General features: G+C 42.3%; 1 protein-coding gene across 1 annotated transcript in view; it reads left to right on the top strand.

Annotated features, from left to right (window-relative positions):
• LOC122161579 (probable cation-transporting ATPase 13A4) overlaps positions 1-19,765 on the top strand; it is a 32,775-nt gene extending 13,010 nt beyond the window's left edge. Inside the window, exons 10-30 of the mRNA XM_042821111.1 lie at positions 208-378; positions 816-973; positions 2,438-2,626; positions 2,946-3,007; positions 3,911-4,061; positions 5,417-5,503; positions 6,179-6,332; positions 6,926-7,037; positions 8,498-8,622; positions 9,478-9,641; positions 10,122-10,241; positions 11,258-11,337; positions 12,630-12,672; positions 13,151-13,260; positions 13,611-13,707; positions 14,444-14,516; positions 15,654-15,828; positions 16,010-16,224; positions 16,970-17,058; positions 18,270-18,350; positions 18,802-19,765. Coding sequence (XP_042677045.1) covers positions 208-378; positions 816-973; positions 2,438-2,626; positions 2,946-3,007; positions 3,911-4,061; positions 5,417-5,503; positions 6,179-6,332; positions 6,926-7,037; positions 8,498-8,622; positions 9,478-9,641; positions 10,122-10,241; positions 11,258-11,337; positions 12,630-12,672; positions 13,151-13,260; positions 13,611-13,707; positions 14,444-14,516; positions 15,654-15,828; positions 16,010-16,224; positions 16,970-17,058; positions 18,270-18,350; positions 18,802-19,023 — 2,678 coding nt within the window. The 3' untranslated portion in view covers positions 19,024-19,765. The remainder of the gene's footprint in view (positions 1-207; positions 379-815; positions 974-2,437; positions 2,627-2,945; positions 3,008-3,910; positions 4,062-5,416; positions 5,504-6,178; positions 6,333-6,925; positions 7,038-8,497; positions 8,623-9,477; positions 9,642-10,121; positions 10,242-11,257; positions 11,338-12,629; positions 12,673-13,150; positions 13,261-13,610; positions 13,708-14,443; positions 14,517-15,653; positions 15,829-16,009; positions 16,225-16,969; positions 17,059-18,269; positions 18,351-18,801) is intronic.
• Positions 19,766-24,603: the final 4,838 nt, after the last annotated feature.

Raw genomic sequence — 24,603 nt, 5'->3', positions numbered from 1 at the left:
AAAGGGGAGTTTTTCTCTGGCAGAATCTGTTCTTTTCTGCTAGGCTCCAACTCCTATTCATTTTGAAGATGTAATGATATCAATTTAACATCTCTCTACTTTGGTTTCTCTAAGAAGTACCTTTACTTTCTGTCTAGATACTTTACTGTCAGCAGGTTGATTTTAAGGCATACTGCAGTTTTCCTGATCTGAGTTCATCTTTCCTAGGAGAAAGTATTCCAGTTACAAAGACCCAGTTACCCCAAGCTGATAACCTGAAGCCCTGGAGAATTCACTGTGCAGAGGATTACAAAAAACACATCCTCTTCTGTGGAACAGAGGTCATACAGACCAAGGGAGATGACAGAGGAGTAGTGAAAGCTGTAGTGCTGCAGACTGGTCAGTCAGCACTTCAGTTTGCTTTTCCTTTCATGATTTTTCTCATTGCAACATGACTTAGAGGTCTCCAGAATCTGAATTTAAGTTCTAAGGTGTACCTTACACTAAGGGAATTAATTGACGTTCACAATCAATATCCCCATCCGTACTAAACTATTATGCATTGTTTCAGTTTGTTTGGCATACCTCTTAAAAAACCCACTAGCATATGATTAAAAAGAACAATTTCTCTTTGCTTTGAGCTTTGCTTTTTTGTTGAAAAAATCCTGCTTAAGACAGTTCTTTTTCTATATTCTGTATATTAGCTCACATACTATAAAGTGAAAGATCTTGGCCTTCTTTCATAAGTTATTTCAATTCTATTTCAAAGCCTTCTATTTTTTTCTTAGAGAACTTTTGGAAGTGACTTCCCCATGTAATGATCTTAATCTTTTCAGGTTTCAATACAGCCAAAGGAGATCTGGTGAGGTCCATTCTCTACCCTAAACCAGTGAACTTCAAATTGTACAGAGATGCCCTCCGGTTCCTGATGTGCCTCATAGCATTTGCAACCATTGGAATGATCTACACAGTGTGTGTATTTGCACTTAATGGGGTGAGTTACTAAATGCAGGAGAAATGGTCATACGCACCTTCAAGAGTCTTGAAACTTCAGTGGTTTCCTATGCACTTTTATATGACAAGTATGATTTTAGAATTCTCTTTGCCTTAGTGTGTGTGGCCATTTTGCAATGAAATTATATTTGTGACACCATAAAATCTTAGATATTCAATTCCAAGGTGTCCAAACCCACTGTGTCACCATTTTCATTTCCCCAGAGTTCCTAGCATATCTGGTATGAGCACTTTACACACATGCACCCCTTCAGCCACTTTTCTCCCTTCTGCTTCTTGCAGAGCCCTAAACAATACAGATACAGACACACAACCTCAAATTTTACTGACACTATAAAAAACTCCGTATTTTCTTCTGCCCCTTTTGTCATGTCCTTGTATAGTTATATGTGTGGTGGGGGAGCCTCCACTTAGTTATTGCTATATAAGTATAGCTTTTGGGAAATAACTTTTGAAAAGCCAAGTATCAGTGAAGTCACTCACCCACATCTCCACTTATTTTTTTTCCAGAGTTCGTTAGGTTTATTAGGCATGAATTTGCTCTGTGGTATCTGCTTTGCCAAGTTTCTTCTTTTATTTTTCTTCTTTAACAGCCCTCCTCCCTTTTTGTAATACGTGAAATGCATGCTGATGTTGTCATGGTAATTGAAAACAGTATCAAAATGGAACTTCTGTGGTCTGAAATAGTATCAAAGAAGGGAGAACAAAAAACTGATGAAAATTCAGTGTGTCAAAAACAGCATGGCAGCATGGTTTGTGGTCAAATCTCCAGGCTTAGAAATGGTAAAAACAGAACTCTAGTGATGGCTTTCAGATCCATCCAAACTGCAGATTGGCTTTAGTTTGCAGTGCCCCGTCCTAGGACCCAATTTGAAATGCATTCAATCCTTTGGTAGTGATAATGACTGCCAAGAATAAGAATACCAACATTCAGTGTACGTGTAGCTATCTTTACACCAACTTCTTAACTTTTTAATTAGAGATTACTTTTAGAAGTGTAACTTTTATTTCTAAGTGTTTTCCTTCACATAAAGGCCATCCTGTTTAGCATTTTCCCATATGTCTAATCTGCCACCCTGATATGAAGCCCAGAGCTACATTTGTAGGTAGTTGGATGAATGCTCATGGCAGTGGCAGATTCTTTTGTGCTTTGTGATAGTGAGCTAGGCTTGACTGAAGGTGTAATAACCTATCCTGGCATGTTTGAGCTCATTCATGTGCTTTGCAGGTTTGTTGGTACAGAGAAGGCTCTTTTGCAGTGGTGTAGCCTTAGGCCCTTTGGTTGAATCAAAGCAATCCATTTTTTACCACAGACAAAAAAAAACCCCACAAACCAACAGCATGAAGTATCTACAGTGCGGAGGAGGAGAGATAAAGAGGGCTATTCTCAGATAATCCAAACAGCACATCATCTTGCTGATAACTGCCTTTGGTTTTACATCAGGAGGAGGCAGGAGAAGTAGTGAAGAAAGCATTGGACGTTATCACTATTGCTGTCCCCCCAGCCCTACCAGCTGCCTTGACAACAGGAATCATTTACACCCAGAGGAGGCTGAAGAAAAAGGGCATCTTCTGCATCAGCCCACAAAGAATCAATATGTGTGGACAGCTGAACCTCATCTGCTTTGACAAAGTAACTCCTCTGTATTAGTCGCTCCTGCACTTGCAATGGGAGCAATGCTAGGGGTGGGAGAATGTGGTCAAGCATTTCCATTGTATTTTAGAAACACATGGACCAGTCTTTCATCCTTACGTTTGTCTGAATGTACATTGTTGTATGTTGTTTGTTTGTTTTTTTTTTTTTTTTTTTTTGAACCTAGGGAGTATCTGGTAGTACTTTTTCTCTGCACTGTACTGACATTTTCTAAACAGCAGCTTCTTGAAATATGTCTTTTTATTCCTCATGTAAATCTAAATGTGCAAAGTTAATTTAAACATATATTCTAATGTAGACTGGCACCTTAACAGAAGATGGCCTGGATCTCTGGGGCTTGCTGCCCTCTGAAGGAAACTGGTAAGGCTCTTTGTTGACTAATGGGATTTAAATTTGTGGGATAGTGACCAGACACTCCTCCAACACATACAAACAAATCTGAAAAACACGTTCATGTCAAAACCAATGAAAAGTTCCCCTTGTTTAGATATCTATTGGAATTCCTGTATTGTTTGGAGAATATGTTGTTTGTCTCATTCCAGGTCCTGTGCACCTGCAGGCAGGGAATTCTGCCTAGGTTAGATTTCAGAGTAGCTGGAGTGCCCTCACCATTTACAACAGGAAATTACCATAACTCATGAGACCGCTGTTCCTACAGTGCCACTATTTCTGCACATTTACATTTCCGGAACTGTGAATGCACAAAGATGCCCAGGCTTGTATCAGCCTCCCAGTTTGAATCCTTGCAAAATCCCCAAGTAACATATTTCATAATCTGATGCATATCCCAACTATTAAATGCATAGAATACACTTATTCTGAGTATGCATATTCCATCCAGGGATGTGCACAAGAAATAGCTCCTGGGAGAGGACAAATCTACAGAAACATGCTTGATGCCTGGTCACAGGATGAGACTTTAGCAGTCACATTAACAGTCTCCTTACATAGAATCATAGAGTTTGGAAAAGACCTCTAAGATCATCTAGCTCAACCATCCACCCACAAGAAACTTTGCCCTCTAGCCCACATTTCTCAGTACCACACCTCCACATTTCTTGAACACCTCCAGGAATGCTGACTCCATCACCTACCTGGGCAGCCTCTGCCAGTTCATCACCACTCTCCAGAAGAATTTTTTCCTAACATCTAACTTGAACCTTTCCTGCCACTTCCTCTCATCCTATTAACTTACAACATTTTTTCTGTTAGACATATGTGTTTGGTGTTTTCAGATTATTTTTATAGTTTCTTCTGTGTTAGCTTTCAGGATGTTCACAGGTTCCCTGCAGACCACAGCCTGCCTTGGGGCCCAGCGTTCAGCGCAATGGTTGTTTGTCATTCATTAATTGTTCTGGAGGGCAGGATCCAAGGAGACCCACTGGATGTGAAAATGTTTGAGGCAACTAATTGGGTAAACTGTGATTTGTTGTTATGCAAATAATGATATAGAGTTTTGATATTTTCTCGCAAAGGAGAAACATCCCAAAGCCTTCCATGCAAACAGTCACTGTCTGAACATAAGTAAAACAGCCAGAAGGGATACCACATTCTTAGGCTTTTAGAGAAATGCTCTTTCTGTCCAAAGCTTCCAAACTGGAGTACATTGAGTATTCAGAGCATGTGACTGAGTGGTGGATATCATACAAATCCTATTGAGGTATCAACTCTGACTGTGGCTACTACCGGATGGCAAGAAGTCCTAGCTATAACTTGTATACAGATGAGGACTGGCATGCAACTATTTCTGCCACTTTGAACTGGCCACAAAAATTCAATGTTTGGTAGAGCTTTGTCATTCTGGAGATGTTTCATATGAGCATGGGATTTCAAACCTAAGGATGATAGAAGGCCTCACAGGTGGGAAATACCACTACACTTGCAGAATAATGAGAACAGAAAAAAACTAATAGATATCAAAGCACTCTGCTTTCATTCCCTTTATGCCCCATTATGTACAGATGCTGTTAGTGGCCCTTCTTAGCATCTGATTTATTGAGGAATATTGAGCATTTACAAAAAAAATTGAGAGACTGCAATTCTGAGATAGGTAAGAGAATTAGGACCAATAGTTATCTAGTGAAAGATACAGCCACAAGCTGTTGCTGGTACAAGGCAAGATTCAGGGCCAGATTAGCTAATTATGTGGGTGACAACATCCATACTTAAGGCCTGTCTTTTTTATCTGCAAAATACATAAGATGCCCAAGTTTCAAGGAAAAAAACTATCCAGTAATGACAGGAGTTAGAAAGCATTTTTTTTTTTTCCCCCAGGGGCATCAATTCACCACTTCAGACTTAGGCAGAAAAAATTAACTGAAAGAAGAATAATTTCACACCCTTTGGCAGCATAAAATATTCTCAGAGTCACATTGTGATGATTAAAAAACAGATGACTCATGGAAGACTTCAAGAGTAGAAAGTGATGCTTCCTACATTAAAAAACTTATTTATTAGATTTCCACTGAGGCTAAAGTTAAGAAAAAGTGCTTTTGTGCATTTGAATGTATTGTGATGGACAAAGGATTAGTCTGGGAGATAACACAACCTATTTGCCATGCGAGAGTACAGCAGTATCTTCATGAAGCTGATGAACAACTGAATTTGTTTGCCAAGGAAGCAGTGAGTTCTCTGCTACTGGAGTTTCTTAGTGTGAGGGCAATAATGACTAAGATACCTCATTTTGAGGGAACAAAATGCGCCAAGTGATCCACTGAGCTTCTTTCAGCTGTACTGAAACCTCAAATACTTTTGTCTTTCAAAACACAGGTGATAGATGATTCCAGTGGACACCAGACTGAAGGTCAAAGATCTACACATGCCACAGTTGTTAGACCTGGACTTAAAGCCAACTGTGTAAGCTATCTGCAAGGTTCACATCTGTTAGTTAAACTGTTAATGTGAGAGTTACCTCTTAATAGAGAAATGTTTGATTGTTCTAGACCAAGACAACTCTTCCACACTTGTTCTCACTTGGATTGCATGCAGGGAGATCATCATATTCTTTGTGATGAAAAAATAGTTGCCAGAAGGAGCTTGCTGCTCAGAAAAAGGATGTGAGCAGGGGATTGCTAGATAGCAGATTGTCCAGCCCAAGAATTTACCTACCTTGGTGGCTACGACTCAGTTCAGGATCAGCCAAGTGGTGATCACCTCTACAGTGCTTGGGGCTGCAGATGGCTCCAGAAGCTGATCAGATCTCTGCTGGTGTGAAAGCTTTCAAATATCTCCCAAAGGAAAAACAGACTAGTATAAAATGTAGCAGTCTTGTTAAACAAATAGGACTGGTGAGTTCTTTTCAGTGAATTGTATCAAATGGCCTGCTAAAACTGTCAGAGAACTCTCCACATTGCTTGAACAAAATATCGCTGTGCAGATTTCATGAGTCTGTTCTGCCCCACTATGAAAAAAAAAAAAAAATGAATCAGTGCATTACATATTGTTATCTTCTCATCATGGCTCAGGGGACTCAACTGCTTTGGCTTGAGCTTAAGATCTTCGCAGTATCTAATCCCTTTACTTCTCTCCTAGGCCCCTGTGGAAGGAATTACCATTTTACACCAGTTTCCATTTTCCTCAGCTTTGCAGAGAATGTCTGTAATTGCTCAGGAAATTGGTGGGGAAAAACAGGTCTTCACAAAAGGTGCTCCAGAAATGGTAGCTGTGTTGTGCAGAGCAGAAACAGGTAACCAACATTTTAAATGCTTCCTAGAAACGCATAGATATAAATGAGTTTGGTAATGCATTGTAGTGTAAGGTCCTAATGAGATTTCTGAGTCTAAGCACTTTCATCTCAGCCTGAAATGTTGATTGTGCTTCCAGTCTAAGGCTAACTTTTCATACAGCCCTTCTCAGCAAAGAAGTACTGCTTGCAGACAGAAGTACCAACTATTGTACAAGGCATTCAGTTTCTACTACAATTAGTATTTGAGTTACCCACTATGTACCAGAAAACATTTTATTTTCTCTTCAAGCCTTGAGTGGACAGCTGGAAGAGCACAGCTGGAAGAGCACAGCTCCTTTACAGTAAGCTAGAAGAAGATAAATCTATGCAGAATAGTTTAAGATCCTCAGTGGAGATTGGCAGAGGATTGGCAATGATCTTCTTATTGAGCAAAATTCATTGTAGCAGCTCTCCTTCATGCCAACGCCTTTTAGAACTCTAAGTATACACCTCCTGTAAGACAAATGCTTTAGAGAAGGTTCCTAAGACCATCCCTCTTCTATAAAACAAACAGCCAAATGTTATGATGAGCTGTCTTTTCCTCTTTTGGACAGTCCCATCGAACTTTGAAAGCAAGCTTCTGTTCTACACAGCACAAGGCTTTAGGGTGATTGGACTGGCATATAAATCTCTACAGTTGGGAAAGCAATCTACTGATCTAACAAGGTAAGCAACAAATAGCTTCTTATCAGCCACATTCAGCCATAAGCCTCACATTATATCATTACCCCAAGGCCTTTACCAAGACCAGGGCTGTAGCATAAATGGGCTTGCTAGATGCAGGCTAAAGAGAATCTGTTTAAATCTGGATATGGGTCTGAGAGTGGGTAGAGTGGATATTGCTACCCAATACCTGTAGCACATACCTAGAATCTTTACATGTTTCTTAGCAATGGATCAACACGTGGTTCAACTCTAGCACAAACTGCAGCTTAGTAAACCCCTACCTCAGCCCATAATTTCTACCACTCTCCATTATATTTATCTAGGATTTCAGTCAAATGTGGGGTTTTTTTTTTTTTTTTTTTTTTTTTTTTTTTTTTTTTAAGTTTTTATCCTGGCTTCTTGGTTAAGCAAAGGCAGCAGATGATCCCCATTACACTACCTATTATCTAACCCAGAGAAAGTCAACAGAATATCTTCTCCTGTAATCTTGGTCTGTGCCTTCTTTAGCATTACAGCTTTGGTTTTCTTTAACTTCTAGAAAAGCCAGAAAACCCTTCTGCTATTCTCATGGAAGTAGTTTTCCCACCAATCACACTAAAGCATGCCCACACGAGTCCACAGGCTCTTAGAAATATCCTCTTGTTCTTGCCTGTGATACTCCTGAAACATCGCTTGTGAAACAGTTGCAATTACTTTGCACATTTGTTGCCCTGTTTACTATAAGCAGGTCCTAATTCAGATGAAGTTCACTTGCTCTTTCACAGGGTTTTTTACTTTGCTGAGAGGGCTCAATGGCATGGAGGCAAAGAGCAAACTGTTGTTTAGCTTCTTGTCACAAGCATCATAACAAACCTATCCAACCCAGCAGGCAAATGTATACAATATGGCCCAGATTTTGTAACTGTGTGTGCAGTTATATTTGGACGAAGTGTACACTGCCAGGAAAGAAAAAAGACAAGACACTGTTTCCCAAATTCTGTGCTCAACTGCAGCTGTAAAAGTGGCAGTAGCACAGGTGTAAAGAATAGAAAAAAACAGAGTTGGAAAATCCCTGTGCACAAATAGAAAGCAATCCAACTTAGCCTTCAGGCTTGATTTTTGTATGTGGAGAGGATAGCTCCAAAATGGTGTGGTTCCCCCCCCCCCTTTGGTAATAATTAAACAAGCGTGATCTGAAAGCTGCCTATGTACTGAACTATTTCTTCAGAAAGAGACAAAACAAAGATCCTCCATATTCAACTGACACCTCTCACTGCTGGTGGAATGCAATCCCAGATGGTCTTGAAATAGCACCTCAAAAACCAGAAAGCCTCAGACTGTTAAAAACTAACAAGTTATTGACGTCCTTTGAATTAGATTGGATGATTAACACTAACAAATGGCCATCAGCAAATTCAGTATAAAAGCAAGGTAAGGGGAAAAAAAAGGAATTAAATCTTCCCATCTGATCTTCACTTAAGGGAGGAGGTGGAATCTGATTTGACATTCCTGGGTCTACTGATAATGGAGAATCGATTGAAGAGAGATACAAAGCCTGTCCTGGAAGAGCTCAGTGCTGCCCACATCAGGAGCGTGATGGTCACAGGTATCAAAATGAGATGGATTGTTTTGACAGCTGATAGTGCAGACGGGAATTCAGCCACGTGCGAGTGAGCGAGCAGTCTGCTGCTTTGTCTCCAGCACCAGTAAGAAGGCACAGGCATTTGTGTCCTTCAGACAATTGCAGACCAAGAAGTACCTGTGCTGTAACAATCACTTGAGTTGAACCACACAGGCTTATGTCTCTAACAATTTCACCAGGCAGTGTCAGATACCTGATAGTCTGTCACTCTTGTACCAGAATCTTCCGATGCTTTCCAGTGAGTCCATTTGTTCTCTCTACTAAGTTTATCAGGTGACACGCATGAAAGCACGTCATGATGAAAACGGATCACTGATGCTAGAACAAATCACTGAGCCATGTGATATCTGCTAATTCATGCCTACAGATCCCTATTTATCACTTTTTCCCCCTTGAAGAATTGGTTTGGATTTGGAAAGGATAGATCTCAGTTTTAATGTGATCTAAACACATTTTTCTGGAAATCACACAGATCTTCCTGAGCTTCACCCCTTCCCATATCAAACTCACATCCAAGCCATCTAAGAGCAATTGCTGTGAAGCAGTGATACTCTCCCCCCCCCCCCCCCATGCAAACACAGAAATTAGGAGCACATTCCGTAGTTACGTTTCTTCAAGCTTAGGCCAGATTAAATACGTATCTATTGAGACAAACCTCACTTGCAAAGTTCTCATCTTTATCTAAAGCCTCCTCATACACGGATACTGCAATCTTATTGACACCTGTAGATACATTTGAAAATTTGGAATTCAAGAAAGGGTTAACATTTCCTCCACAAACAATTCCTCACTGCAAATAACACTTGCATTTTTTTCTAGGTGATAACATTCAGACAGCTGTAACTGTTGCAAAGAACGCTGGGATGATTCCTCCAACAAACAGAGTCATTCTTGTGGAAGCAAACAAAATACCTGGATCTTTTTCAGCATCTGTAACATGGAAACCACTAGAAGAAAATAAAACTGAAGATTATGGAAACCCGGTGAGAGTAAAATAAATGATGCAGCAGGAAAACAAACAGTGATGGAATGCTTGTAATAATGCAATGTACTGTCCTATAGCTTCCTTCCTAACATATTATCTTGCGAATGATATTTCGGCTAACTACTTGGATTAGGTTTGAGAACAGCTTCACAGTGTAACCCATGGAAGATTTGCCTGCAGCCCTCACGCATAGCTGGTGCCATTTTCAAGCATGCTTTCCTGCAAAGTAAGTTTGATAGCGTAGCATATTATGCAGACTTGAAATCTGCATAACTGCACGGAATGAACAAGCCCTGTTTGAACAGGTAGAGTTAGTGCTTCCCCATACATGCAAAACTAAAGCATGGACTAAACCAGGCCTCCAAGGGTCTTCACAAGTGCCCTCTCTGTGGATGTCCTTTTCTTCGTCTGCAAGAGTTTTTGAGGGCTTGGAAACAGCACTCATTCTCGGTTGTTTTTCCTTCTTCTTCTTCTTCAGGACAGTGACAGTCAGACTGGAAGAATTAGGTTGGCAGTGGAATCAGACCAGTTCCATTTTGCCATGAGTGGAAAATCTTACCAAATTGTAGCACAGCATTTCAGCCACTTGCTTCCAAAGGTAAGATGTGGATTATTTAGTTGGAGTAGGCCTTCCAGTCAGTAGATTTAGATTGTCCTGATGTAATTAGCTAAAGAGATCCGCACCATGAATTCCTTGGGAAAAACTTGAACTCTGAAATACTCATGGGCTAGGTAAACCTCTGATGCAATTGTGTGGTGGAACTGTCTGAAAAGCTCTAATATTATTTCCAGCATGAGAGAGCAGAGCAGTATCATAGCATATGAGAACATGACTTAAAGCATTTGTGACCATAAGACCACCTTTTGCACAGCCCTACTTCTCTCAAGTTTTGAGGAACAGGTGAAAATGTGGTATTACACAACCTGAGATTAGGAATGACTTTTCTGTTTTATGAAGAAGATAATCACATTAATTCTCTTCCATTAAATCCCTCCTTAGTAATACACTGTAATGCTATAATGTATGGAAAGTACAACAATAACAGAGAGGTGACAAAGTCTTTAGCAGTAGCAAATAAGAAGGAGCCCAAATACAGCAGATGTGGATGTAGAAACAAAGGAAAGAAGAAAGAAAAAAAAAAAAGCTACTTACCTTTGAAAGGTCTCAGGCAGGCAAGAATCTCCAGAAGGCACCTTTACCTCCACTGCCAGCCCTTTAATGAGATCTGAGAAGGGGTGCATCCTGGCTTCACCCCTTTTCATCACTCAGGTACATTGCATGCAGCTGAGCCCCTCTGGGTTGGCCATGCTTTCCCCCCAGGTGCTCAATCATTGCTTCAGCCATGACTCAGCATTTCTGCTACACACTTGTTCATCTTACAAACAACACACCTTATGGACCTTATGTCTTAATTGCGACCACATTTTTTGTCAAAATGAATATACACTTTATCTTTGATCCTCAGTCTTATTTGCCTTGGGATCTGGCAGCAGCTGTTTGGAAATGTGACTTTTGGGTTGTTTCTATTCCAGTTTATCACTGAAATCACTGTGACTCTTATACCAACTGCTTAAAACACCCTTTTTCTTTTTCCTTTTTTTTTCTCCTGGCAGCTCCTGCTAAATGCAACAGTTTTTGCCAGAATGTCTCCCAGTCAGAAATCCAGCCTTGTAGAGGAGTTTCAAAAGCTGGAGTAAGTTCTAGTAAGCACCGAGTTACGAAGCGTCTGAGGAATTTCTAAACTTCAGAAGAGTCTAATAAAACTTAGCTTTTCTGTAATATATTTTTTCCTAAAAGTGCAAAAACTGAAGCTTCCACAGAAGCACAGCCAGGAAATTAAGTTCCACAAGCCTGTTGAAGAAGAGACACTGAAATTAATGTTGTTTTTACAACCCATCAAAGACCTAACAGTCTCATAATTCTGAGTTTTCTTTGCTAATTCCATTCTTCATTCTTATTTCCTGTTCTGTGTCTGAAGCAGGAGCAGCTGTCTACCCAAGAATTTTTGAAATGTCTCCAAGCAATGCAGCTTTTCTGTTGCTAACAGTCTTTTTACTGCATTTGATGAATTAGAAGACCCATCAGGGCTATCTGCGTTTTTACAACTTTATGCACCATCTTCGAGGTGCAGATGTATATATCCTTGAGTCCCAAGTATCTCGTTGCCTATTATTTAACTGATTAAAAGGGCTTGTCAAGATTCCCGCCTCAACTACCTGGTCCCAGGCCTTGCCCTAGAGCAAGGTAATTCTTAAGCTGTTCCAGCTTGGTATGAGCACTATCTGGTTTCCCTGGAGCACCTTCAGTGCCTCACAGTGAGAACTTTCCCTGAGCTGGAATCTAAGTGTCAACAACTGAAGACAAAAGTGATTCAGCTCTTGAAGCACTACACTGTTTTATATAGATGATGCTGTTGTAAGGACTCACCTCTAGGTTTAACAGGTCTTGGCTCATCCTTTCACCAGCAGGGCGGGGAGCTGTTCCCAGATAGCCTGTTAAGCCTGCACTTTCCCTCCTCCAGCTGTCTTCGTCACTCTCTGTCTGCCCTAGGAGACACTGGGAGGTCTGGTCCCCGAAGCAGAGCCCTTAGTGATATCTGTTCCTTGTGAACATGAAGTACCAGTGTGTGCAATCCATCATTTCTGAGCTGGGCCATCACCATTAACCCCTTCCTCTGTCATAATCAACCTTACTACACTCAGTGTAAAACTGAATCAACTGTAATGAACATAAATCTACATGCTAATGTATTCAATCTGTCACAGCAAAAAGACTTTACTGGAGGGACATCTGAGGTTCTAGCCTAGGGATATGCATATTCTGGGATCTTGGGCTTGTGTTTCAGTCTTTCAGCTTTCCAAATGGGCTTTTTAAAAAAGTTGGTGTGACTTACTGAAACAACTTACATAGCAGAGACTCTGCTCCCCTCCTACCTATAGGTCTCATTTTCCCCAGCACTTAACTGTAGGTCACTTTATTTTTTAGTTACTTTGTGGGCATGTGTGGAGATGGAGCCAATGACTGTGGGGTAAGTGAGAATTCCTTATGATTTATTTATTTAAAAAGGAGTGCATTGTCAGTAGATATCACTAACTGAGCACATGTAGGAGGTGGGAGTGCTGCCATCTCAGCAGTGAAGCAGTTGCTTGCACTTAAACAAAGTCCCAAAGGTTTTCCCAGGAGATGGAAGTAGAGAGCCTATATATCTACAGAAATTGTGACTCCAAAGAAGCACGATAAAGGAGGCACTGCTAATCCTGCCTTCTGCAGCTGGGGTTGATGGCTTTGGGGTCTGTAGGAAATGGTCTTTCTTATGCTGTCATCCCCTTACTGCTTTGGACCTGTTGCTCCAAATCCAAACGAAGAAACGTTTTGGGTGGAGCACTCACAGGAAGTGATGAGGGACTGCTGCTTTTCACAGAACATATCCTGTAATGAGGGCTCATTTCTTGGTTGATGCATCACTTCCTGGCTTGTGAGTGCTGAGGAGCTATATGCATTTTCAGGCTTTGAAAGTGGCACATGCAGGGATATCACTGTCAGAGCAGGAGGCATCGGTAGCTTCACCTTTCACGTCCCAAACCCCCAGCATAGCGTGTGTGCCAGAGCTCATCAGGTAAGCATGGATTTTCGTTTCCTGTTATGTGAAGGAGATATTCCCCACTGCTTTCAAATATTAGTGTTTGTTGTTCCCACCAAGCCAGAATGCACATACATGGAGAAAAATAAATCTGACTCTGAAATCACCATATGGTCAGTTTGTGTCTTAAACTCCTGTAACATACAGACAGATATATTTCCCTTCAAAACACAGGAGGAAGGCAACTGCAGCTGAGCAGAAGAAAAGAATGGTAGAGATTTCTGTCCTTGTGGCAAACGCTTTATTTTGCAACTGCATTTTGAGAGGACTGGCAACAAGAGCAGACCATCACCTAATTACTGTCCTTTATTCACATCTTCCTTCAGGGAAGGCCGTGCTGCCCTGGTCACTTCCTTCTGCATGTTCAAGTACATGGCTCTGTATAGCACCATTCAGTACCTTGGTGTTCTCCTACTGTACTGGGTACGTCTTGGGAATATGGATCTTGTTTGATAGAACTGGATGAGCTACTCTGCTTCGTAGGAGAAACATAGCATAAGAACCACAAAACAAACAAACAGAAAAAACCACCCTAGGATAAGGAGCTTCATGTGAGCTGAGGTGATCATTTAGTCCTTCTGCACTCTGATCTGGAACACTGGTAAGATTATTCCCATTAGCTCCAGCCAATGGGCTCAGGATCCACACTGAGCAAAAACAAGAATGAGATGTTGAACAGTATTTCAGATGTGGGAGAATCTGGCATAAGCATATGCTGTTGCAATTTATTCAGCATTTGAAGCATAAATTAGCTTGACAGTAAGCAAAATCCCCGAGAGTGCCTTAAACTGCTTTTATGTGGCTTCTTCCCAACTAGAGAGGAGGGCTTTACATTCAGAAATCACCCAGCACTGAGAAAGGACATGCCTCTTCAAATAGAACTTTTTTTTATTGCATTGAGTGAACTGGAATCATCGTTAGTTCAAACAATGCACAAAAGGAGAGTATTCACTGCGGGCCCAGTAGTGACGAATCTACTGGCAGTGCTGGATTGTGTGGTCCCTTTATCTGCTGAGTAGCGTATTCTTGGAATTTCAGAACAAGCAGCTGAGAATTAGCTCCCCCCAAAAACAACACTAAGCTTTCTGGAGGTGGTATAAACAAGCCTGCAGCAAATGTCTGATTTGTGATATTTTCTTTTTTCCGTTCCTCTTTTCAGCAACTAAACTCCTTTGGGAATTACCAATTTTTGTTTCAAGATCTGGCTATTACCACTGTAATTGGTATGACAAGTAAGTCAATTAGTCATCCTCTGTTTGAGGAGAATGCATTTCATGTGTTTTTCACCTCCTTGGAAATGTGTAGTCCTAAGTACAGAAAGAAAGGAAAGAGTTTGCATGGAGAACTGGGTATTTAGATTATTAGAGAAGACATCTTGTCAGAGAAGAGAAAGCTCTAAAATAAGATGGTTGTTTCTTAGTGCTGTAACTGCTGAGCACATAGGTGGTTGATAATTGGGATGTCTCTACAGGGAGAAAAAGCAAACTGACCAAATGAAGTGGAAGGTTTATTATGGCTTTTTCCTGCTGTTCTGGAAAACAGATCCACTGCTGAGTTCAGCTCACATTTGGAGATATGTAGGCAGGAGAGGCAATATGCAAATGACAAGGGAACAAATGAAGAATGTCAGGCATTACAGAGCAGGTTGTTGTGGGCCAAGAATGAGAGAGGAAGACACTAATGGAGGGGAAAGAGAAGGGATGTTGAGAAAGAGCAAATGCAGAGAGAGATTTAGAAGTAGAAATGTGCAGGAGCACAAAAATCTGTACTGAATGCATGTGACTGTCTTCCACCCCTACTGGAAGAGACAACTAGAAAAGATCTTGATCAATTCAAACCTAAAAGAGTCACACCAGAAAGCTGCCTTGTTTAAAATACCCTATTTGGCAACACCACATTGAGGCTTACTCAGAATCTGAATAACTTTCTGAAACAACAGCGGGAAACTCGTTGGAAGGGCCTGTGCAATCTTCTGTCTCCCCAGGTAATCGGGAACTGGGTGCTTAGTGCAGCAGGAAACACAGAACATAGGCAACACAACATCCCAAGCCACAGCTACCAGGTGACTGGAAGAGAACAGGAAAGCTTGAGTATATCTTTTTATTTCTGGGTCTGACAGTAGCCAAATAAAACCAGAATCTAAAAGTTGTTTTCCAAAAACGCCTCAAGAAAGTCAAAAGCTATTAATTAACATATGCTGTAGCCAATAAGCTTTTGTAGGAATATAACACTATATTTTTGCTCGATATAATAATTGAAAGTATTAGAATGAACATTATAAATGGTAGAAATGCTGCCATTGACAACAGTCTGTATGTAATACTGCTGCTATTTTGGACACAGTAGTAAATGTTTCTGTCATGTTTCAGTGAGTTTCACAGAAGCCTACCCAAAACTGGTTCCCTACAGGCCTCCTAGCCAACTCATCTCACCTCCCCTGCTGCTCTCCGTCATACTTAACATCCTCTTCAGCCTCAGCATGCAGATTTTTGGATTTCTAATGGTCCAGAAGCAGCCCTGGTATTCCAAGACTGATATACACAGGTAGGCCTCCTTCCTGGGACTCCAGGTGAAACATGGCACACCTGGTGAGACAGCTTTACCTGACTGCTTGACTACAGCGTGGATGAGCAGCTGCAGATAGACCCTGTGTTCCCCACCAGCTGCTTACAGTAAGCAGTGCTGTCTGCAGGTCCCAAACCATTCCAACAATGCTCTTTTGCAGTGCCTGCCTCTCAGTGAACAGCCACACAGAGAATTCTTCCTCTGCCTCCAGCCTGGTCCTCCATGGCGTGAGAGATGGAGACCCTACAGAAGTGGACAATGGCTACAAGAGCTATGAAAACACCACAGTGTGGCTGCTAAGTACCATCAACTGCCTCATCATAGCACTGGTGTTTTCCAAGGGAAGGCCTTTTAGGCAACCCATCTACACCAACTGTAAGTGTGGGGAGAGCGGAAGGGATCTGTGAGTTAGTCAGCTCCAGATGTCAATTCGCTCAGGAAAACTTGACTTAAAATTTGACTGAAGTGATGCAGCGATGCCAGCCAATAAGAGCAGGAGCTCACTATTAGATTCCTAAATGACTAAAGACCAGCTTTTCAATGTCACAGAACCACAGAATCATTAAGTTTGGAAAGACCACCAAGACCACCCAGTCCAACCATCAGCCTGTGCCTGCTCTAAACCACGTCACTCAGTGTGACATCTACCTTTCTCTAAACACCCCTAGGGATGGTGACTCCGTCACCTCCCTGGGCAGCCTGTACCAGACGTTTCTTTCTGAAGTTTTAGTCCCAGTGGCATTCTGTGGTGTGCCACTCTCTGGGCTGGCTGGGCCCACATTTTGTGCTGCTAAAAAGTGACAGTAGACTGACTTTGGTTTGACACTCAGTGGAATGGACTCTGTTCAGGCTTCTGAGGTCAGCTCGAATGATCAAAATACACTTCTGGCATTTTAAGATCTATGGCTTCAAGGCTCATCCCAGCCTCTTATGTATCAGTTTGATTAAGTAAAACTTCTGCTGGAATGTCCTTGCTCTCTCATGGACTTTTTTTTTAATTTTTTTTTTTTGTGCGCGTGCATGTCTATTTGAAACAAGAAATGATGGGTTCAAACTTCTGTAGTAAAGGGAAGCAGATGAGTGCACTCACAGCTGTGGTTTTATTTCCTTGTTTCTACAGATGTGTTCATACTCGTGCTTGTAGGGCAACTGGGTGTTTGCCTCTTTCTGGTGTTCGCTGATATCGATGATCTCTACTCTAAGATGGATGTGAGTATTGTTCCACTGTGAATTTTCCTCCTATAGCTGGTCTTATTACAAGTGCACCAGTAGTGTTTTTAATAAAAGGCACAGATTTTTGCAGGGATGTTTGACACCTCTGAAGACCAACTGGCTGCTAAGGCAATAGATGATCTGTCATGATAATATTACCAGCAGGGCTTGGCTGATTTTGTCTGGCAGAATGCAACCTGAGGGTTACCTTGTGCAAATTCATCCTAAAAGAAAAATAAGGGAAGGATAAGGTCTGCATCAGCTGTAGGACAGAGGTTTTGTCAGTTTGTTAAGCCTGGAAGTTATAAGGAAGATGCTGATATTCTCCACTGTGACTGCCACAAAGCCTTGTAGAAGGAGCCAAAGGAACGAACAGCAAAAGAAATGCACAGCTATCTTTTTTCCAGTACATTTGTGATCAGGATGATGAAGTGCTTTGGATTTGGATAGCAAATGCTGAACGTGATACTGCTTTCAGTCCTATATCCTTGTGTGAAAGTTAGCAAGTGGCTTTGGAATTCTGAAATAAATAGAGATGAGCGGCACACAGCTGAATTTCGAATGCCAAGCAGCCCAGCTACAGCTGCCTCAATGCACAGCAGAATCCAGAGCAGAGGCTAAGCAGGCAGACCTGGTTAAAGAGTCTGCCACGAGATGGCACTTTAAAGCAGCAAGTCTTAGCCCTGCGGTGGACCGTGGCGGCACAGGACAGTGTCAGCAGTGCAGTTTGCGGGGCTGAAATGCCTTTGGGGAGAACCGTAGAAACCCAGTTTGTCTGGAGGGAACGCACTGGATTTGCTGAGAAAGCAAAAGGAAGGAGTGGCAATTAGAAGCTGCAATAACCCAGCTCCAGAGCAACTGCTGATCTGAGCGTTGATCAGAGCTGTATCTCCAAAATAAATTGAGCTATAGCCAGAAACCCAGCGCTGAAAGCTATGGGACACTGGAACCAAGTCTGGAGTTTGAAATACCCAGAAGTATTTCTGATATTAGGAAGAGAGGAAGCATTTAGACCTCTTGCCGCAGTTCTGGTTTCTCTGCTGGGTCATAAGTACAAACACTTCTTTATCAAGAATTTCTCAGGATAAATAGCAGTATTGGTTTGTCAGCAGTGTACAGCCAGTGTGGGATTCTGGCTTTTGATGACACCAGCTCCAACCCACGTCAGTATGTGCACACACTGCTTATTGCCTCTGCTTTCCTTCCAGCTGGTTTGCACCCCCACCACATGGCGGATCTCCATGGTGATGATGCTGGCAGTCACACTGGCTGTGTCCTTTCTTGTTGAGGTGAGTGTACTGCACTGAATGCACCTGTCAGCACTATCTAGAAAGACAAAAAGAGTCAGCTCTCACTCTTTTTCCATCCTTCTCAGTCCATTTTAGGAATAACCTATCAAACAGAAACCATTGCTGCTACTTTGCACTTCCTCTCTGTTTTCAGATTCTCACATCAGAATGGTTGGATGTGAGGAATGCCAGGCCCAACTGTCTTTCCTTTCCTCTGGTTAATGAGGTGTTTCAAACCCTGCCCCAAGCTGGAAAAAGATGAGAAGGCTTTAGTAGGGCTCTGCTAGAGATACTAAGAAGAGTCCTCAGTAAAAGACTGCCTAAGGAGTGTGGATGAGCAGGAGAGAATAGGAGATCTAGGTGTCTACTTCTTGCTGTGTGTCCTATAGATAAAGAGAAAAAGCTGCTGTTTGGATCCTCCAGAATTTCCCTTTTGCTCTTGCTTTTACAGGAAGCCATCATTGAGAACAGAGCCCTATGGCTGCTGCTGAAGATGACTTTTCAGTACCACTCCAAGAGCCATTACAAAAGGCTTCAGCAGGTGTTAGAACAGGACTCAGCCTGGCCACCTCTGAATGAAACTTTTTTCTCAGATTCTGTGGCATTATCAGTAGAGGAAGATATGGGAGGCCATAGCAACCCAACATTTGACAGCAATGAAGATGCACTATGAAGGAGAATGCAGTGGACAGTTGCAGTTGGCTGTACAAGGACTGTCTCAGAGACATAAAAACAGAAGGACTGACCCATCGCTACCTTCCATTCTAATCCTAATGGGATCTGGCTCATTTTCCAGTTAACCAGAAGTGGAAAAGCTGGCTGCAGTAGCAGAATTCTGTAATGCTGTTTTTCCTCTCCCCTCAACAGCATAGAAATGGCTGACAGCTGCAAATGGAGCAGCCTGGTGAAAGCTCACAAAGTGCTTGTGGTTGAAATGCCATTGCTGCATCCTTTTGAGCTGCATTGCGTAGTGGTGACTTCCAGGGATGCTTCACTCATTGTGAAGAATTACTTCTGAAGTGCATAAATGCAACACACTGAGTATTTCTGCTAAGTTCCTCTACTCAAAAAAGCAGCTTTGATGAGCATGTGTTTTCTTACTCTTATTTTGATGCCAGGCTGACTTTCTGTTTTGCATGTTTTGCAAGTCTGCCCACAGGTGGGTACAACAAAACAGTGTGGCCTCAGACCAAGAGGAACACTTAGTCCTTTGGGAAAGGTGTGTGTGGGTGTTGTCCCCTCTGAACCGAGTACACAGTTTGTTATTTAAAGAAGTAGCTTGCCCATGCATTTCCTAGGCAGGGCTGAGGAATGCTTTCTGAGAACTTCAGCATTGGAGACTGCATGTTCCTAAAATTCAATGCTAAACCACTCTTGCATTAACACAGAAATCCAGAGATTGAAGAAGGCTAGGAGTCATGGTGAAGAATCCTTTGGTCTTTCAGGGTACAAAGCAGCTCTGGAAAACCAAAAGCAGTCACTGGAGACTGCATTGTTTTGATTCAGCATGTCTGTATCAGAACTGTCTTTGAAAAGAGATTAGCTTGAATAAAAAAATAACTATTTTTCTAAAAAGAATCACTTATTTGGATCAAAGTATTTTTTCATCCATTTTAGATAACTTCAACACAAACATTAAATACCTTCCCATCTATTGCAATTCAGATGACAGTACTGCACAACATCCAAACTGGAAATAGTTCACATTTGTTCATGTATCTCTCTCTGAAGTTAAGATGAATTCCCAGTTTGCAACAATATCCATTGTTAGATGAAGGTGAGAGGTTTTATCTCTTGTCCCATGCAATGCATGCAACTTCAGGAGAAACCATGAGAATAGGTTAGCGGTGTTATTCCTGCCATCCTCTGTTTGGGATGCAGTTGGGATCCAATTTCCTTGGGGGCCAAGTTCATTGCCTCATTTACAAGCTCCTGCACACAAGAAATGTTGCTGCATGCAACAGACTGGCAGCTGCAGCAGTTTGCAGACTAGGCATTTAATTTATGTTTATGTCACAACAGGGAATGGCATAGAAGTGTCAGCTCTTGGTAAACGTGCGGTTCTTGTAAAGTTGACAGGATAGAGACCTACTTGCCTACTAAGGCCAAAAAGACAGCTTTACCTGAAGGAAGAGAGAATAAAGATGCTAAGTGATATTTAACAAATGCTATTCATTCAGATGCCAGTCTTTTGGTCTATCTCCCTTTACAAGTCCAGTGTCTCCAGCCACAGTGGGTGTAAAAACCAGAAATATCAACACAATGGTATGGTAATACAAGAGTTGTAATGACAAAGGGAATAGCATGATGGAAAGGTGTTACAAAGAAAACATGCTCACCTGTCTCTGAAGATCTAGGCTCACAAGGGAAACTCCACAAGGGAGGAATCCCAAATTCAAAGCCCTTTCCCAGCAGCAGTCAGCCCTTAAATGAGGTCTAAGAGATGTACAGCCAGGCTCCGCCCCTTCTGGTGTCACAGGTGAATTGCCTCACCTGTGCTCCCAGGGCTGACCGGATCCTTTTCCCAGGCACTCAATCAGTGGCTCAGGCTGGGACTCAACAGTTACCATAAAGTGTGGGTATGTTTTATCATCTCTCCTTACTCATGTCAGCCACAGATCAGCAGTGCTACGTGGTCTGCCCTGCTGCACTGAACTGTTCATGCAGTGTAACTCTGTAGCCATCAGAAGGCAGGGGAGCTGCTGCAAACATCATCTCTGCAGAGCAATCATAAGCACACATCGAAGACCCTATGTTCTGTACTCTCACCTCTGGTGGGACATCAGAGCTCACACTCTACATCCTACTCATAGGGCAGTCCCCTCAGATTTGGAGTGGGGTGATGTTTAGAATCATGCTGAAAATAAGTTTTCAGTTTTGCTTTTTGAGGTGCTCATTAATTTGGAAGAACCTTATCCTTCTGGGTATCAGGATGTCACAAGCAGTAACAAGTAGCTTCTGCTTTCACAGACTGTCAGATATGGGCCACATGCTTTTTGTCCATACTTATGTGTCTGTGCATAGAAGAGAGGCAGGTACAATGTGGGTGCTCAGTTCAGCCTAATGTTTGAATTTGTTGCTTAGCATTCCCAGGCTACTACACTGACTGAACAGTTGAGAAACAGAGACAAACCCATTTAATGAGAAACATTTTTTCAGGGGATATGAAATGAGTGTTTTGCAAGTTCCGAGGCTGCATAAAGGCAGACACAGCCTGGCAGACCTGGATGTGCCTTCCACAGTCCTTGTTGGCAGCCCAAGCTATCCAAACAGAGCTCAAAACCCCCCAGGGTGACTGAAGCTCTGGGCTCACTTTCTCCTTTTATGACTGGCAGCGGAGACCGGTTGGATGGACCCCAGTGATCTTTGCTGCAGAAATGTCCATCCCAGTTAGCACAGTGAAATCAAAGGGGCAGGCTGCCTGCAGCGCTGGCACTGTGCTGAGCTGTACAAGCCATTCTTAACAGCTAAGTTCAAAATTGGATTTTTCTTTGAAACACAATTGTCCTAGATAATGAGATAAGGAATTTGCATTATTTTGGTCCTTTTCCTTTATTTGTTACTTGTTTATTTTGATACAGTCATCACAGTTTCTGTCTACTACTCAGCATGCCTGCTTGGCAAAGCACGGGAGCAAAGGAGGAACAAACTCATTCTAAAAGATGCAGATCTTTTGCTTCTTTGGGGACGAAGGGTGCTAATTTACTTCTGTCTGCACAGTACCTGCTCTTTTCTTTATAAAAAAACTGAGACTTTTGGCATGTGCTACATGAAGCTACAGCTTCACATTTCCTTATAGTTGAGTGGACACCTGGCTCTCATGCAAAAACAGAGCTTTATTGAGTGCACAAATAAGAAAAAGAAGCTGGACTGCACTCCAGAAGGGCCTGCTTCTCCACTGCAGCCCAGCAAAGCTGGGGACACACACTTCTGGTTTGACCTGTTGGTAAGGAAGGCAGCAAGTGCCTCTTGACATAACTTCCCAAGTAGAATGAAGGCAACTGCGATGCATCTCAGGGAATGGTGGCAAAGCAGAATTCTGATCAAACATATCCCTGTGAAATGAAGAGTACCAACAGGGCACCATCCTGCCCCAGCTCTGAAGGGCTCCCAGACTTGCACTTTGGTTTTAGGGTTCACAAGTGCATGTTTGCAGGGTTCTACTTTCACCTGTGTGGGGTTACTGCAGAAATTGAAGGAGTTGGTGGGGCCCTGACATGGTTGTTTTGCTTGTCTCCCTGCTCTGAAACAAGATCCACCTACCCTGAGATCACCCTTGGCAATTTTTGTCCTTCTTTTCCTTAAAGCAGGTGCAAGATTTCCCTCTGCTCTATGTAGCATTTAAATACTCTTTAAGTTAGAAAATCTTCCTGAATATCTAACCTGCCTCCAAGAATCTAATTGTTTAACTAGAAATGTAGGTTTTCTCCCTGATCTATAACAAAAGTAAGGGAAAGAAAGAGTAGTTGACTATCTTTCGTGTTACAGGAGATACAGTATGCCAGTTCAGCCTTTTCTTTCATCATTCAAACAAACTCAGTTACTCAACACTGCCTCATGGCTCACGTTTTCCAAACAGTCTTGTTACCATTTGGACCCTTTTCATTTAGCTCACGCCTTCATTGAGCCTGACCTCCCAATGAGGCCTTGTTAGAAGCAAGTGGGGTGGAATAATGTCCTGTCTCATGTATCTCAGCAGCCTCCTGTAACCATGACTCAACAACAGTCACATTTCTGGCAGGAAGAGACAACTGTGGTGAGCTGCCTCTCCTTCTCCGGCACACATCTGCACCACCTCCCCTCTTTTTTGCCTTTTTTCCCTCCAACTACTAAGTGCAGCATTTAGCTGAACTTCCTATGGTGATTCCATGTAGCTAGAAGCCCCAAATCTTGCGGCCTCATTTCATCCTCCTAAGGCAAGTGACTAAAAGCTCAGCGTCATGAAAACATTTCAGATGCCTCTCCATCCTGTTATATAAGCTGCTAAAAAAGCATGGATATTTTGTGTTCCCTGGGATGGAAGGTGAACCCCTGATAGATACTTTGAGTTCAACCCTCCAGACCACCATAAAAGCGTTCTATTTCCCTGTACCCTCACATCTCATGGAGGCTGCATGGGTGGACATAAAACACACCTCACCCAGATGATCAGAATGGAGAGAATGAGTTAAACACCCCTCTAACGACACCTTGCATGAGTTTCCTTCCCCTAGTGGATTACAGGAGGCATTGATTGGCATCAAGAACTCACCTGCTTGCAATAGATCACTCTTTGTCTCTTTGTAAACAGGTGTTTTGCAACAAGGATGTCCTTAGATGGACCTTGTAAAAGGCCAGGAACCAGTACTACCAGTACTACTGTCAGGAATGAGTATTTCTTTTTAAAAGAAGGGCCGGGAATGACCTGCAAGTGTACCATACCTGTTTGGCTTTGTGTTCTATGTGGTTCTAAATGACACTGCTTAGAAAAAAGAAAAAATGCTTTTTCTTACGATCATTCTGATTTTTCAAGTTTCTTCAGTATTTGGTCCATCTTTGCTGCTTCATGGACAGAAGTACAGCTGACAGAAGTCCCCAGACACAGATTTGGTTGAGTCATGCAGATCCATCCTTGTTAGGAGCTATAGTCTGCCGTGAAGCCTCCCCTCAGCCCTTGCTCTGGGCTGAACAAACCAGGAGTCTGGCTGCTCCTTGTACATCTTGCCTTCCAGAACCTTTCCCATCTCTGTAGCCTTCCTTTGGACCAAAATCCAGGTTTGGGGAGATGCCCAGAGAGAGACGGGGTGTTCAAAATAGGTCTCCTGTGAAGACCAGTGCCATAGCATGCACCTGCACTGTGCTACAGCCAAGCCCAGGTCCAGCTCAGTGACTTGGACCCCAGACACCTTGCTGCCACTGTCACAGGACATAGGGTCGCTTCGGATATCGTATTATATAACAATAGACTGTGGATGAAGTCTGATGGACTTTATTATAACTACACACACCGATTACCAGTGTAATTAAGCCTGAGTGGAATGTGAGCAATCTAAGCATAAGAAAAAATTAAAAAGGGAAAACCACTTGCCGTGCAGGCAAGGCACAATACAGTTAACAATCGATCTTACCTGTTGATGAGCTATGATTGGGCAAATTGTTGGCATCTCATGTTCTCTGTCATGCTATTTGATGTCTCCTTCACTGCGCAGCCCCCCCGGGACCAGCCTGTCCCACCCTGGTAAACACAACAACACCAGGAAGTGGAGAAACGCAT

The sequence above is a fragment of the Centrocercus urophasianus genome, unplaced genomic scaffold (genome assembly GCF_019232065.1).
Source record: "Centrocercus urophasianus isolate 14NV4802_14NV808 unplaced genomic scaffold, USGS_Curo_1.0 seq_19, whole genome shotgun sequence".
Classification (NCBI taxonomy): domain Eukaryota; kingdom Metazoa; phylum Chordata; class Aves; order Galliformes; family Phasianidae; genus Centrocercus; species Centrocercus urophasianus.
This window is presented reverse-complemented; position numbering and strand designations above follow the sequence as displayed.